Genomic DNA, 16,260 nt, shown 5'->3' with positions numbered 1-16,260 from the left:
ACAAGGAGTCTGCAGCAGGGCAGATGTTTAAGGCCAAGTCTTGCAAGTCTTTAAGATGGAAATAAATGAACTGATGTGGATTTTATCAAAAAGTTATTTCCTTAGATAGCTGAGAATACGGAATAACTGAAAAGGGGCCTGTACGAATGAGGCAAGAAGCAGAACCAATGTTTTTAGGACTAAAGAACAACAATTACTCACTAATGTATTTTATGTATTAAAAAGAACACACCAAATGTCTTTCCATAGCACACCCAACTGTTCAATACCATACACACCAGAAAAAGCCTACTCTCTCTAAGGCACCACTTTTTAAAACATCTCCCATGACCTGGCTGCATTTTCTTTATTTATAATGTGTCATTTCACTGTGTATCGAGAAAACAGAATATGTGCAGGGAAAATAGTTTATCTAATTCTGCAGTATGTTTCTGATCTGAGTTGTGAATTTAAAGTAAGCTGCCTATTGGCATCTAAAAATCACTACAGTAACAACACAGTATCAAAGCATGCTATAAATAAGCAATACTTGAAATGTCTTCATTGAAATGTCATCTCTTCTTGCTGTTTTAATTACCAAAACCAAACTTGAGTTAATGTAAGGCTGGAAAATGAGACAAAGATGGTGGACTAATTTTGCTTTTGTTGAAATCAATAAGAATCCTACTATTAATTTCAGTGGAAACAAGATTAAGCCAAGAACAAACAGAGAAACCCAACCAAGTGTGTAGAAGATATCTAAGAATTTATTTGCATGGACTTTTTGCAGGCCCTATGCACACTGACACACACAAAGCATGCAACTCCTGAGGCCTCTGATGAAACAATTCGCTTTTAGGCAATTTCCAGAACTTAAGGGGGAAAAAAAAGTCACCCTGCAACACAGAACTAGAGCTGCTCAATAGGAACAGAATCATTACAAACCTATTCATCCATCCATTACCTCCTCTCCTCCCCAGCAAGGATGAGTAATCTGTACCTTAACTCTAAGGTAGCTCTGTACAAACTGAAAAGATGGAGAGCAGAGCAATGATTCAGCTAAGCAGCAACACAGGTAACATGGGAAAAGAAAGAACTTTGTTGCAGAGTCCTGCTGTCTCATCCACATCTATGTTTTCATCTCTACTGTTTATCATCCATCACTGAACAAAACACCCATCCTGTTTTTACTAATCCACCCCTGCAAGTACTTAACCAGTCTAAAGCCAGCACAGCTTCAAAACAGCTGTCAAACCACAAAATATACCTTCTTCACAAACACTGGATGTGTCCCAATGGGACCATTTTGTGTTTCACATGCTGCCTGGTATGAACTCCTATTGATAATATATAAAGCAGAGTGTTTACAGGCAGCAGGGGATTTGTCTGCGGGCAAATCCTCCAGTCATTGCCATCAAAGAGAGGCAAGAACATACACACTGTGGGCACAGCATCAAAGGATCCTGCCCTCAGGCCACCCAGCCTTGCAGGATGCTCATCCTGACTTCCAGAGCAAACAGCAGAAGTGATGGACTCTGGCTAAAAGTTGTGCAGTTCCATTTACACATGTTGGTACAATTGCACTGTTCAACACATCCTGCCTGCCTTGAGGGGGAAAAATCCCTGCCTTTTAAGGATTACACTAATGGAAGAGTTAAAGTTTCAACACTATGCCTGACTGCTGGAGTTCACTTCCTCTACTTTAAGAGCTTGAGAACATCAATAGTAAACGGAAATAATGTGAGCACAGGTCATTTTGGCACTAATATCATATACACCTTTAGCCACAACAAGACATGGCCTAAAGCAAAGTTTCCATACAAAGCAAAACCTACACTCAAGGAGATGGAAACCTTCTGGCTTCCTTCCTTAAAAAAAAAAAATGATTGAGGATGACATAGTCTGAATTAATAAACACAGAATACAGTTTAAAGTAAAAAATAATCTAGATTATAAAAACTGCAAGCTCCCTATGGGCCTTAGCTTGGCAGCATCCAAAAATCAGTTCCAAACACCCACTTCCAGTTTTTTGGCCTTTCCTCTACATGTATCAGTCAGGCCAGTTCTAGTGATGCTTTTGTGACTGATACTTGCTGCCAGAAATCTGAAAGGTCTCCACACTGATCTCTAAACTAATATATTTTATATCAATCCATATTTGCTTTCAAACAGCCACTTATAAATAAAAAGGTTCACTGCAAGTTACTGAAACACTGTCAGCAATCAATTCTTCCTTGAAGTACACCATGGTATGATGCTGTTAAAGGAAAGATGTAATCCATGCAGTTAAGTACAGGCAGTGCAGCTCCAGGAGGGAGGACATACCCCTGCTGAATGCACCATGCATTTTGGTGCCCCTGTTGTGCCCGATGAATACATGATGAAGAGAGGATGACTGAAAGGCAGCTGCTCAAACTCCAGCTGGGGAGCCTGGTCTCCTTTCCCAGTAGCCAGGAAGTCTTCTAAAAAGACACTGCACACAAAAAAAAAAGGAACATTTCAGAAACTTCTGAAAGCATTACCCCAGCCCATACATAAGATTACCTCTGTATTCAGTAGCTCATTTACAATAAGCCATATACCCAAGCTATGTATATAATTTCTATTTCTAATCTACTCTTTGAATTGCTAATTATTTTGTTTCCTTTTCTATTTTAAAAATAAACCATTAGTATAATCTTTAGACTGAACACAACAAAAATCAAGCCTATAAACCTGCTCCTGTGACCAGCTACCAGTCTTAACAGTTCAAGGCAGACAGGAACAAATTGAGTCTAATCCTGGGACTCAATCATTTCCAAAAAGTGTTTAAACATACATAATCCAAACCAGTAAATAAGCAAAAGAAACTCCCTAAAAATGTCACTTAAGTTACTAATTATTCAGCTCTGGAAGCTTTGTTCTCCCTGCTGTGTCCTGTTGAATTTTGCCTTCATTTGAGAGCCAGTAATACCAACAGTGGTTTTGTAGGAGCAAAACATCTGCAGCAACCTCCACTACACTTCTGTTTTCAGTATGAAGATGGACCACATTAAATATATGACTAAAACCCATTTTTTCCAAGTTCAAGAGGTCAGTCAGGCAGTTTCCATAGCTCACATCCATCAATATCCATCTCATGCCTAGTTTGAACACTCACAGCTCACAAGCTTCCATTACCTGTTTGGAATCTTGGAAATATCTATGGTTTCTCTTGAGGAGACATATGGAATCACTACCACTTTTTTTAGATCTGGAAGCCCTGAAAGAAAGAAGAAAACAATTATTTCCTACACTCAGTTGCATACCCAAAGGTCTTTTCTGCCTGATTGAATCATACAGTGTAATGCACAAACTAACAGAAATAATTCTGATGCACTGAAACCCCAAAAGACTAAACTGTTACCCAAGATATAATTTCCTCAATATTGCCAGCCTTTTATGTGTAAATCTGCAAGCTCTAGTGCTTTAATACCTCTTTCATTTGTCTTCAGCAGCACTTTGCTTGAGCTTAAAAACACTATCATCAGCTCCTGTTCCTCTGCTTCTACTGCTGACTAATATCTGGTGATCTATTTAAGTTAAATGAGCAGAAAACTGTTAAAATTACAGAAAGAACTACTCAGTTTTTACTCAAATCTGTTCTGAAAATCTAAGTGGCCACAATGATACAGTAAAGAAGGAAGGACAGCAACAAGCAGTGGCAGTGCAGGCTTTGCTCACAGAACTACAGCATAACTAAGACTAGGTAAGATGCAGTGAAATACCTTTTACCACCCTCAGCAGTTTTTCCAAGTGGTTGTGCTCTTTGCCATTGTATATTACAGCTTCAACAGAGAATATAAGTTTAGGCTGAATTTGGGAAAATCTATCCAGCACACCCTAGGGACAAAGAGAAAAATAAGTTAAAAAACCCCCCGAAATTAATTGCTAGGAAATCTCAGTGGATGCTAAATGCAAATTTCAATTCAAGCAAGGAGAAAGGACAGGAATTAACAGGAGAGTTGTTAAAAGACTGCCTGCTTTCACTCACACAAGATCTCCAAAGTACAAGAGGTTTGTAACAATTTATTTCATGACCCCCAAATACATCAACCAGCAATGCAGATAAAACCCCCACAGACCACAGAACATTGTTCACTGAAGGCTCAAGCTCACAAAGCTGTCTAAGCAGCTAAAAAAGTCACCTTGAGAAAAGCTAAAACTACCACGGCTCCTTCAGAATCTCTGGGGCAGGGCACATTCAAATGCTAATTTTTCAGGTGTCTCCTCCAGCTTACACTCTTTTCAGGAATTTATCACAGCTATCATCCTATTTGAGGTTAAAACCTTTCTGGCACTTTTTCCATGTACACTGCATGTACACAGCCTACCAGAAATAAATCATTTTGTATTCAACAGCAAGAAGCAAATCCTTTTATTAAAAGCACTCAGCACACAGCGATGTTCAAACCTCTCTAGGTACATTACTTGAAGCATTAAGAACTATAAGATTACTCAATATTGTAAAATTGTCAGCTAACTGTTCAAGAACAATCTCCTAAATCACGCTGCAAAAGTCAGACTTGAGTTATATGCTTACTCCTCCCAGCATTCTTTATTCCTCTGTTTTCTATTTTGTCTTCTACTTCGCAGCCAAAGTGAGAAACAAATTACCAAACTAGAAGATGAATGCAAAAACATCACAATCAAGTAAACTTCTTTTCAAGCTGGGCTCCTCAGGGTTAAAAGAAAGCCTCCTGAAAAAGCACAGCAGTCCTGTCCTAACAACTTCCCATGGACTGACTTTCTCTTCAGGAAAGCTCAGTGAACACGACAGGTAAGGTAGAGGGATATGACTAAATATAAATATTCAACTGTCCTTGCTGAGTATGTCACTTAACAGCTTTCTCTCATATCAAAGATGCATTTCATTTTCCTTGTTCACATCATAAGAAAACACAGTGACAATGCACTGACACTCAAATACATCAATTAGTTTAAAATAAAAATCACCAGAATCTGTTTCAGTGACAGAAGTGGTTTTCAAGAGGCCCCTAATATGTTAGCTAACAAACTCAGAAATGTAGATTTAATTAATACATTACAGTCACTTTCCTGCTTTCTTAGGTATTTTATCATAACTCCTTCTCTGTACCTTTTTCCAATAACAGACTAAGCAGCCACACACATGTGCTGGGTGTATTTATATATCTGTGTGCTCATGCTGAGCACAGAGCCCATATACCCCATTTCCACACTTCCTGGTGTTTAAAAGTGAAGACCAATGAGAACTAAGGGTACTCTAACAGAAGAATCAAATCTGAAGAGGAGTGAATCAGAAACAGAGATGACTCCAATACTCAGGGTCTTACCAAATCTGCTAACACACTCCATTGGATTCATTAGCACTGGCAGGATCAAATCCCACAGGGCAGCCTGGCATGATACAAAGGCAATACAAACAGATGGAACGTGTAATTGCTACACTGGAACTTTAATCCAACCAGATGGCTCAGCAAGGAATCACTTTCACAAAAAGCTCAGGTACAGCAGATATGGCTTGTTCAATTCTATGAGCCTCAAATCCAGTACTAAAAATTGTGCAGGACCCCACAAATGACTGACTGTGCCAGGGCTCACCAAAGGTTTCTCACCTAGTTCTAAGTGCAGAACTCCTTTATAAACTTATATATCCAACAATTTCTCACACACAGGCCTCAGAGCACCACTTTCCTATTAATATATGGAAATGGATTACCAGGGACTAGAGAAATGAAGCAAGAGCTGCCAAGAGTGGCATTCTGCGTGGGAAGGAGCTCACTGGTTCCCTGACAGCAGACTTCCTGGATGCTTGAAACCTTTGGATGTATGGCATTCAGAGACTGCAGTGTGTAGGCAGCTCTGAAAAGTGACATTTCTAAGCTTCAAACATATATACACAATTGGACTTGAAATGTTGAAAATGCTACACTATTTCCCAAAACACAACCAAAAATGAAAATCTTCATTTACATTAACAGGATTAATGCAACTGCACAGAAGGAAGAATATGTTTTCCTTAGGGTGGAAGCCAATATGTCTGAGGATCTCTGCTGATCTCCCTCAAGATTTTAGGGTTTGAATTCATGCCAACACATGCTGCCAAAGGAGAATAAATGATATTGATGGCACTGCTGCTCCAAGGCTAAGTTTCATTAAAAAACTATCACAAAAACTTAAAGCTGGGCACTGAAAATAACAGCACATCAACATGGACAGAAAACATACCAGTCCTCTGTAATGCAAGCAAAATGAACAATCTTCCCCCAGATGAGAGATCAAATCACATTGCAGAGAAGATGCTCCATACTGTCATTTTCTGAGCAAGCAGAAAATATTTGTAGAACAGATTGATCGTTACATGCTGTAATGATTTTTTAATAGTTTTTTTTCCAAAACATGGAATGCTGCCGCCCTCTAGTGCTAATCCAGGGAGCACATTTCATACATTTAACCACACACTGGGGTTAAACACTGAAATTGAGGGTACTACCTAAAAGCCTTGGTGTTCTGTGCTCTGCAATGCACAAACGGCACATTCTCCAAATGCTGTCATGTCAACTTTTAAATAGAAGAAAGGTTCAACACTCTACTGTAGAAGTAATTTGTATCTGTTGATGGGTGGTAAAGACTTCCCAAAGCAAGCAGAATATATTCCTAAAGCTTCCAGGGCATATCTACTTGGATGCCATGATAATTTTTATTGTATTTCACACATTTCACAGCATTTATTTCTTCACTGAAGTAAACAAGGTTAGTGATATTAGCTGGAAATTCCCCACCTTGTTGGCAAACAAAGCCTTCTGGAAAAGACCAACTGGGGTGGTGCTGAGTTTACCCACACAAGAGGCAAAGGATGGGACTGCTTAGGCAAAGAACCTGGAATGTGGCTAAGCAGCCTGGGATGAAGGACCAAACTTCAGACAACTCAGTTGAACTGCTGCTTATTAGCATATTTAATATAACAAAAACTCACCAAGGCTATGGAGCCCATCTGAAAATATCCCAACATGAGTAGCTAAAGTTACTCAAATCACTAAGCTGAAAATCATTACTGACAACTGAAAGGACATGTTTGAGTTTGTGGTAGCTAGAAAAAAAAATCCGGAGTACTTGGCTGTGCCAGGAGGTGGCAGCAAGACTAAAGTGAACAGAATCGATCTGCCACTTGTATTTATCACCCTCACGTTTGTCTGAAACAGAGCAAGAGTTTTTCTCCACCTGCAATGAGGCCACTCACATTAATTCCAAAGTCTGGTGATGTGGAGCTCCAGATTGCACCGATGCTCGCAGCAGCCAGCATTGCTTCCACAGCATGGATGCTGTTTGGTAAGTAACCTAGGGCAGGGATGGGATGGTTAGAGGTGGAACACAAAAACATCAAATCTTACAGTAAATACAATATATACAGTAGACAGATATTAAAAATTCAAAATCCTAGACTGAAGCATGATTTAAAGTTCCCCACACAACCATAATGTCCTACTTTGAAGTCAAATCAGTTACACAAGGTACTAGAAATAAAACCCATTTATAAAAATATTTGCATTAGGTTTTTTATCTAGAAGTTTACCCCCAATTTACAAGTGTTTCTGCTTAATTAATGAGCCTTTCAGGATAAGAGAGCAGCACATTGAAAAGAATAGCTGGGAGAGAAAGTTTGTGGATTGATTAGGGTACATAAGAATACAGCATATGCAAGGGAATAGAACAGGTCTGCAGGAACAGCCATTAGAGAAGAAATGAGTATCTGGAAGGAAAGGTTATAAATAGTTCAAAAGCAGAGATTTGGCTTTACAAAGCTAAATGTTGCCTGGTAGATACTGCCAGAATCATAAACACAAAACAAGCAAAACCAGTGTCTCAGCTGATAAGGGAATAATACAGTGGGACAAGCCCTGGAACATTCCCACATTATTGTGGCTCTTCAGGTTTATCTCATTAGCTTGCAGCAAGATTTCAGGTTTTAAATTCAATTTATTAAGACATACAGAATAAATTAATGTCAGAAGAGTTAGAGTTTTGGTAAGCACAACTCTCCAGAAGGTGCTGGGTGGCTGAGATTGACTCTGCAGTGATCAGAATCCAACCCAAAGGAAAACATGCAACTGGAATTCACAAACTACACTGAGGTAGATCAAAGATCTGCAGTTTCAGATCATCCTTCTTAAGCAACCAAAAAAAAGGCACAGAATGGACCTAATTGCAGTAGTCCAACACCTAACTAGAATTCAGCATTTGAAAGCAAACTTAAATGGCAGTAAGTGGCAATAAAAATGCTTTTCACCTGCTTAACATCAGTGGTGAACACTGACAGATCTTGGACTGCAGGTGCACCACAAGGACTATCAGACAGCAAACATTTACTATTGCAAGGCACCTCTCAAAGAAAGATACTTATGGATGTACTTTTCAAGACAGGAACTACGATCAACAGCAATTTGTTACATTAACTTTATCAAGCAAAAGGATGCTGAGCTTGATTTTTGCCAGTTTGTCCACAACACCTGAAAAAAATCCATCCTTTTCCAACTTTGCAAAAAGTAAACTTCACATCAAAAATCAGTGAAATCACCTTCTTAAACCAGCATGGCCACTTCAGTTACTCTAAGCAGCTTTGCTTTTGGGAGTAGGAACTTTAAAAACAGCATTATGACTTAAGCACAACAGTTTCTAGAAAACACACAACTGTGAATAAAAGCCTCCTACCATGCTAAGATATAAATTACTCCCTAGAATTGCCTACAGCTTGTGGTGTCTTGTTCAGTACAGTTCTTAAGCACAAAGTGCAGCAAAATCTCACACCCATAAAGGCATTATTTATTTTGTTATTTTTCCCTTGGGGTCAAGGTTTATGAACAGGGTACAGTATCCCAAAATCTTAGAGATTTTAAGACAAATCTTCCTCCCTAAGTGATAATTTGAAATATATGAACCTGCACAGATTGAAATGTCATTTTGTGTGGCAAAAGCAGTTCTCTAATTGATGCCAAATATTTCCACTGAGCATTTCTTGGATGGGATGATCAGGGGGCCAGAGTGCAACGAAAACTGAAAGATCTCTCTCCCCACTTTGGAGCAGTTGATACCTTGCCATAGCTTACAAGCTTCAGTTCTATTATAAGCAATCCTCCTTTTCACCACTCCCACACAAAAGCCCTCAAGGCAAGAATACAAGTCTTTGCTGATTATTGTGAGCCAGACAATTAAATCATTACTTTCATTTGTCAGTTGGCTTTGAGGTGGTGGCTGAGTTTTGGAGGATACCAGCCAAAACTGCCCAAAGGTATGAAACATGTACAGCAACTTACTCTGCATTTCTGGATCTCTACCCAATCTCTGCAGGCAGCCAGCCTGACTGGTCACTGAGATTTCACATCTGTCCCAGCACCAGGTATTATGAGTAAAGATGTTTCTATTCTGACCAGAGATCCTCATACTTTGGGTGAACTAGAAAGCAATTGAATAGAGGGCTCAAAACACTCGAGTGGGGAACTCATCAACTAGGAATATCAGAGTATGACATACCAAGGGCCCCAGCATCACTCCTCCTGACTGATAAGGATGTATACAATCTCCATAAGGACAAAGAAATGAAAGTTGTACTTGACATGAAACCTTTAGGCAGGACAAGTGGTAACTTAAAAACACTGTCTGGTTTTTTTTTTAAGAGGCACTAACAGCCTGATTTGCTCAAGACAGCATTTTGTGTCAGTTGCTATTTGCTTAATCTAGCACACACTGAGATTACACTTACATGTGTTCACTTACACTGCAGTACTTCCCCAACATAAAATTTTATATAATCATGCTGAAAACTATGTCACAAGTCTTATTTCTCAGATTGCTGAGAACACATTCCATGCAAGTATCTAATGCCTTCATAAGGTAGAAGAAATGTGTATACAGAAGCAGAGGTACCCAAACATTTGCAGTCACCTGCATGAAAAAACAATTGAACTGAAACCCTGCATCAGAGACTTTGATTGAGCATTGAAATAATGCATCAGGAGGAAGGAAACAGAGAGCTACAACTAAAACATCTCAGTGGCTTATACTACTGAACTACATCAGCCCTCAAACAGAAGAGAATTCAAAGACCAGACTTCCAGTTTTCCTTTTCAATGTTAACATATCATTTCATACTCCTGTAGGACTTTAAAGTTGGACCTAACATTACTGTGGCCTGAGACTATTAGTAACATGCTAATCTCCTTACAAAGCTAGCTTTAAAACCCACGTAAGCAACTAGGGCTAATACAGTTACTATAGATAAAATACCAGCTTTAAACAATATTATTCATTCATGTTTTGTTGAGGATGTTTTTGTGTGAACACATGGGGAAGATTAGATTGTTTTTAACTGCTGACTTGTAACAGAGCAAAGCTGGCTACAGGGATATAATAGAAGCAACATATCCAGAGATGAGAAACATGCTCCCAGGCTTATTTTATTGCTATTTCAGTCATTGTTACTCGCCAAAGAGATGGCCAAGGGGAGACCAGGAGTACCTCACATGTGGATCTGTGCAGCTTGCATTTATGTCTCTTCCAACTGCTCAAGCATCACTGACAGTACTGCAAGACATCTTTAGAGGAAGAAATATTTCACCACACACCTGCTTCAATTATGTTTACTATTAAGTGCCATCTCCTTAGTGATGGAAAGGGAAGACTAGGATGAAATCAAGCTGAAAGAGTGCTGACACCGCTGCCTGTCCACCCACATTCACCCACCTCCAACTTTAACATACTATTACTGTCATGATGCAACCACAAATTGTATTGAACAAACTAGGGGATATGTTAAGTGTAATGAAAAGTTAGAGTAATCTTGTCTTAGAGGCAGTAGAGCATGGGGATAAAGTCCACAGGAAAACAACATTAAAAAGCTCTCATGTGTGATTCTAACAACTCAAGATGTTAAGAGAAAGTGTCAAAGGGCATCAGAACCTGAAGGGCTTGCTAAGTGTTAGGCAGCTGGAATAAAATTAATAGAATATCTCCCTTCTATTTAAAAGCTGATTTTTCAGGAGCAGTAGAAGCATGCCCTGTGTTACTGCTATAAGCCACATGAAGAATCACCCTTCCCTCTGCCATCTGCTATAAATCTCGGAACAAATTAAATCCCAGTGGATTTTGGCAAGCTTCAGAGAGCCTGACCTTTGATACCACAAGAGGGCATAGGACTCAAACTTTCCTACCCAATACTTCAAGCATCTTGCCCAGCTCGTTTTGGGAAGCCTCAGTCTTTGATTGCAATTTTACAGTTCAGCTCTTCCAAGGATTGCCAGTATCCTCTGGCATAGGAGAGAAACACAGGAAAGAAGTTGAAACCCAATGCAAAGAAATATGTATGTGTATATCTAAATAATGAGATTACTGTCAAAAATCCCATTGGATTTCTTTCACAGGGAAGCTCTCCCTAGATGTGGGCTCCTGCCCAAGGCAAAGCAGGGAGTCAGGAGCTCGGGACTAGGGGCACCAGGGGAAGGGAAGGAACGGGAACTGTGCAACAGCTCAACTGATACGGATTCCTCTGACTGAAGATTACAAGGAAAAGAGTCTCCCCAGCCAGGGTAAGAGGGCAGAGTGGAAAAATGCAGAATGCAAAAAACTCCCTAGAAGAAAACACACACATGAAGACTCCAAATGTAAAAAGCTCTACCTGAGCCCAAAACCACACTGTGATTTTAAGGAAAAGAGGCTGCCTAGATTCATTAATCTCTTTTGTTACCAAAAGTACAGGGCTTTGTAAGGACTCCAAGCCTACAATGCCAGACTTCTTCCACAAACCAGCTGCAGCTGTTCATAAAGATATGTTTAAGCCATTGAAATGATCAAGGGGCCCCACTCCACACAGATCCCTGGTCCCTGCAGCAGCCAGGCAGTTGTGCTAAACAAGATAGTCATTAACTAAAAGGAATTGTTACTAAAGTCATGATAATAGCATAATTAGCAGCACAGACTACAGCTATGTTTTCAAGAGTATGTTTTCTCCAGCTACAGAGTACATACTCTGTTGCTCCTCAACAAGTGGTCAGATAAGAACATGATAAGTGTTAAGATTGAAAATGGAGACAAAATTAGAGCATCTTAGTCTTCACTCAGACAAGCCTCAACTTCACTGCGTGGTTCATACCCAATTAAGGATTTAGCTCTAATTCTGTGTTAAAAACCAAGCCACCAGCTGTGATAATTAAGTGCTCAGTTACCAGTTCCAGAGAATACTTATACCATATGTGTAAAATGAGCTCTGAGTTTATTTTACATTTTCGGGTCATACTTGTGGCTTTAAAAACACACCCTTCTGGTTTTCAAGATACAGGTTCAAGTTTGTAATACGCAGAAAACAAACCAACAGTTTCATCACTTGGGATTTGCATCACATAAGAATTTACACATACTTGGGATAATGGCCAAGTATTGCTCAAAAACATGTGATTCCAGTAGTACAATTGATATGCACACCAGAACTTCCAGGTAGGAGTCAGGGAGCTTCAAGGATATTGCAGTTCTGACTGGCACTACGCTGAGAAAACTAAAGAGTTACAGAGCACATGAAGTAGAGATGAAGCAGCTCAGCTGGAAGATCAAAATCAGCAATTCAGAAATAAATGAACCGAGACCAGCTTGAGTAACCCCTTTCCATGCCTGGACTGTACAAGCCATTCACAAGACAAAAAACTGTTTATAGAGAAAAATCTACATCACAGTCTTATGACTGCAGAGTATCTGGTGAGATACTGAAAGGATCACAGGGCTCTAACCACTGATCTTCACACTGGTATGGCTTGAAGGCTTTACTGCCCACCAGCTGTTCACTGCCACTGCTCCAGAGGAGATTCCTCCCAAAGGCCCTGCTGGGACAAGGCAGTAAAAGTCCACTCAAGACCTGCAGTTCACAGAGCACCTGGGGCTGTAGGGTCAGGAATTGCCAGCTGGCACCAGAACAACCAACCTGGGACCATGATTTCCCAGACCACTCCTGTCTAGATATGCCAGACGTTGTTAGTTAAGGCTCAGAGAGATGTAAAGTCTCTCACTTCTGCTTCCACAGAGTGTTTATGAAGCAGACCTTAGTGAAGCTTTGAATGAGGTATTTTCCTTCCCCCTCCAGTGCTAGAGAACCTGCAGGCTAATCCAGGTTCCTTCCCTCTAGAAGTATATTTCCTACAAATGTAAATACATCAGTATAAGGGCCTTTTCTTTAGAAAGTTTCTGTGAAATAGTATTTCATGTTCAGGTTTCTATAACTCAACTAGTCACTTGCATATTTAAAAAAATTCCACCTCCTGTCCTTTAAAAAAAAACTACTCACCAACAACTCTGTCTCCTGCTTTTACTCCCATCTTCCTCATGGCTGCAGCATACAAAGCTACAGCTTGTCTCAGTTCTTCAAAAGTAACTTTCAAGATTTCTTCTTTGCCTTCCCCTGAGAAAAGAAAATTAAAACAACCAGTCAGAAATTAGGCATTGCAACATAAGCAGAGTCTAGTACAAACAATTAGTTCTGGAAGAATACAAAGGAATTTTAAGATAAGAGTTTCCACTAATATTTCTACTTTTTGCTTGTTAAGTTCCTCTTCTGCTTTTCTTTTTAATGGGAATCAAGTATTAATCAGTGGTATTCATTCAAAAGGCACAAGGACATTTCTAAAAACAGATACATCTGCAAAAACCTCAAAATATTCACTGGAGAAAGGTGTGTACTCAAGGGGCATCCGTGGTAAATAGATTGCACTCACCAAGGCTAATTTCTAACACAGAAATAACATCATTTTTCCCATTTTGCTCAGTTCTCTCATTAGCTCTAGGAAGCAGAATCCAGCTGCCAAGTTTAGGTTATATTACAGCAAGTCACTAACTAGAAAATCATGCACATACAGGCCTGACTTTCAATATGCTTTTAAACACCTGCCTTTGCCAACGTAGCACAAAGCAAACAAACTAACCTGGGCTCCATTCATCTCTGAAAGGATCTGCAGGATGTTTTCACTTTTGTACTGAATGTCAGATGTTACATAAGCTGTTAATAAATCACTTGTGAAACAAAAAGAACAAATCTAAATGTTATGAAAGGGAATATTTGTCATCTTAAAGGTCCCTTCCTGTACTTCCTCAACGTGACTCCTGCAAACCACTTGGCCTGTCCTGTTTCCAGTATCCAGGACTTCTTAGGGAAACACCTATGCCAAGGATGTCACAAGAAGGGTGAGCTGCATACTCTGCTACCTGGTCCTTGCAGAACAGCTGCCATCAGTCTGACTGCCTTAAACAGGGAACAGTATTTCTTAATCTTTTGCCTTCCTAGAATTTCATACCAATAAATTTGGACTTACAGAGCAAAGGAGCAGGTCATGATGCAAAACAACAGAAGTCCACATAACATGTAGTTCATAAACTGAGCAGGGACTGCCAAGAGAGTCTGTGTTCCCACAGAACAACAGGAAATGGGACTCTGATCTTGCTTCATGATTAAGGCCCCAGGAGAAGGGAATCACAAAAAGGACTCACTGCAGGAACCAGTAACAAGTGAAATTGTTTAGGGAAGTTACAGTTGCATTCCTGTGCTCTAGAACACCCACATTGCTCCCACAGACTCATCCCTAGGGAACACAAACCAGGTTCCCAAACCACCACTCTGACCTAGCAGCATGGGGTTAACAAAAAATACTCTGACTTAAGAGGTCTTAAGAAGATTAAACACAGCAGAAGGTCATGAAAGAAATGCAGGTGGAAGTCTGTTCACCACAGATGAGCCAACATGTTCACTCCAGTACTGATTCAATAATCAACTAGAAAATAATTTTGCTCTTTTTGGTGTCATCACCTGTGATTATGTGACACAAAGTAGTGAATCTCCAGTACAACCTATGACTTCCTGTAGATCTTGCTTCTTGTTAGGGACAATGTAACCACATGTCAAATGCAGTTAATTCACTAAACTGATAATAATTCCTTCAGTAATTTGAAGTGACAATATTTAACTCCACTTTTTCTCAAGTTGAACGTTTAGCTTTTAACATTAACAAATCAATCACATCAATTCTACATACATTTAGAGTCAGCTTACTAATCAGTGTTTGGCTTTCAGGTGCTCCACAAGATGTACTTAACTACATTGATTTTTTTTCCTCCATTAAATAATACATAAGAAGCTTTTATAATGATCTCAAACTCCGAAAGCAATGAGTCCATCACTTTGAAGCCACCTTCCTTTTACAAGCCTTATTTCTATCAGACTTCACCAAATCAATACTTATTACACCAAAACTGGGTCACAGACATCCTCATTCCCTCTGAACTGGTAGCTGATTTTATACATATATGAGATCAGAAGGGTTTCTTTCAATACATCTAAGCAGTAAAATGCAACTGATAGGTATTTCTTCAGCAGTAAACCTACTTAAATTCTTATGTGATGCATTGTTTTTAAACAGCTATCAGAAGAGTAACATACATGTAAAACTGATTCCTATGTATCTGAAATCATAAACTAAGACTTTTAACACCTACACAATCAAACATGCTCTGGGAATACAGATAGTTACAGAAAGTCCTTGGCAGATGAAATGAAGTTTTCTTAGAATGTGTTCAACCGCATTAAGGTAGTTGAGGTCCTGCTGTGTTTAGCAGCACTCAGTATTTGAGGTATTATTTCACATTTGTCATAAACACTTGCCTTCAGGAAGTATTTTGGCACTGCTGCTGATATTGTCCCTCCCACCCTCTTCCTATGCTTTTTATTTTAGGAATATGAAGGACTACATGGGGTGTAGGTATGAATTAACTCTGCTTTTGACAATACAGAAAGGACAGTTATGTGCATGGGGGACTTGCAATTTCACTTGTTTGGAAAACTAAACTCAGTCTTAATTTTTTGGTTACACTGAAGATTTAAGTGTAGTAAAATCTGTGCACAGCCATAAGGATGGTAATGTTGAGATACAGAGAAGGGACTTTTTTGTCTGCTGACTTTGGTAACTTTAAAAACCCGATTCTAATCTGTTAGATGAGATTATCTTCTGTGCAGGTGTGTGAGTGCTTCCTTAGGGAGCTGTATTCTGAGCTTCCCCTTTGCTGGACCTAATCCTTATCATAAGACTGACCAAGCAGTGATGCTTCTTAGTAGCTTAACAATGAACAATGGAGTCTTGCAGCTCCTTAGCAGAGGACACGATGCACAACTACTGTGTAGGTGTTAAAAGCATGTTTTGCTGGTTTTTTTTTTTGCAGAGTTGTGTCACAGATTGTGCAGAGTTACTGGTCATACTACCC

General features: G+C 39.5%; 1 protein-coding gene across 1 annotated transcript in view; it reads right to left on the bottom strand.

Annotated features, from left to right (window-relative positions):
• AACS (acetoacetyl-CoA synthetase) overlaps positions 1–16,260 on the bottom strand; it is a 39,158-nt gene that overhangs the window by 15,595 nt on the left and 7,303 nt on the right. The window contains exons 4-8 of the mRNA XM_027689731.1: positions 13,301–13,414; positions 7,220–7,317; positions 3,726–3,840; positions 3,139–3,220; positions 2,305–2,452 (exon numbers count right to left, since the gene is read on the bottom strand). Coding sequence (XP_027545532.1) covers positions 2,305–2,452; positions 3,139–3,220; positions 3,726–3,840; positions 7,220–7,317; positions 13,301–13,414 — 557 coding nt within the window. The remainder of the gene's footprint in view (positions 1–2,304; positions 2,453–3,138; positions 3,221–3,725; positions 3,841–7,219; positions 7,318–13,300; positions 13,415–16,260) is intronic.

This window comes from Neopelma chrysocephalum, unplaced genomic scaffold (assembly GCF_003984885.1).
Source record: "Neopelma chrysocephalum unplaced genomic scaffold, ASM398488v2 Primary Assembly neopelma1_77, whole genome shotgun sequence".
In the NCBI taxonomy this organism is placed as follows: domain Eukaryota; kingdom Metazoa; phylum Chordata; class Aves; order Passeriformes; family Pipridae; genus Neopelma; species Neopelma chrysocephalum.
The sequence above is the reverse complement of the archived record's forward strand: the minus strand, read 5'-3'. Positions and strand labels throughout refer to the sequence as shown.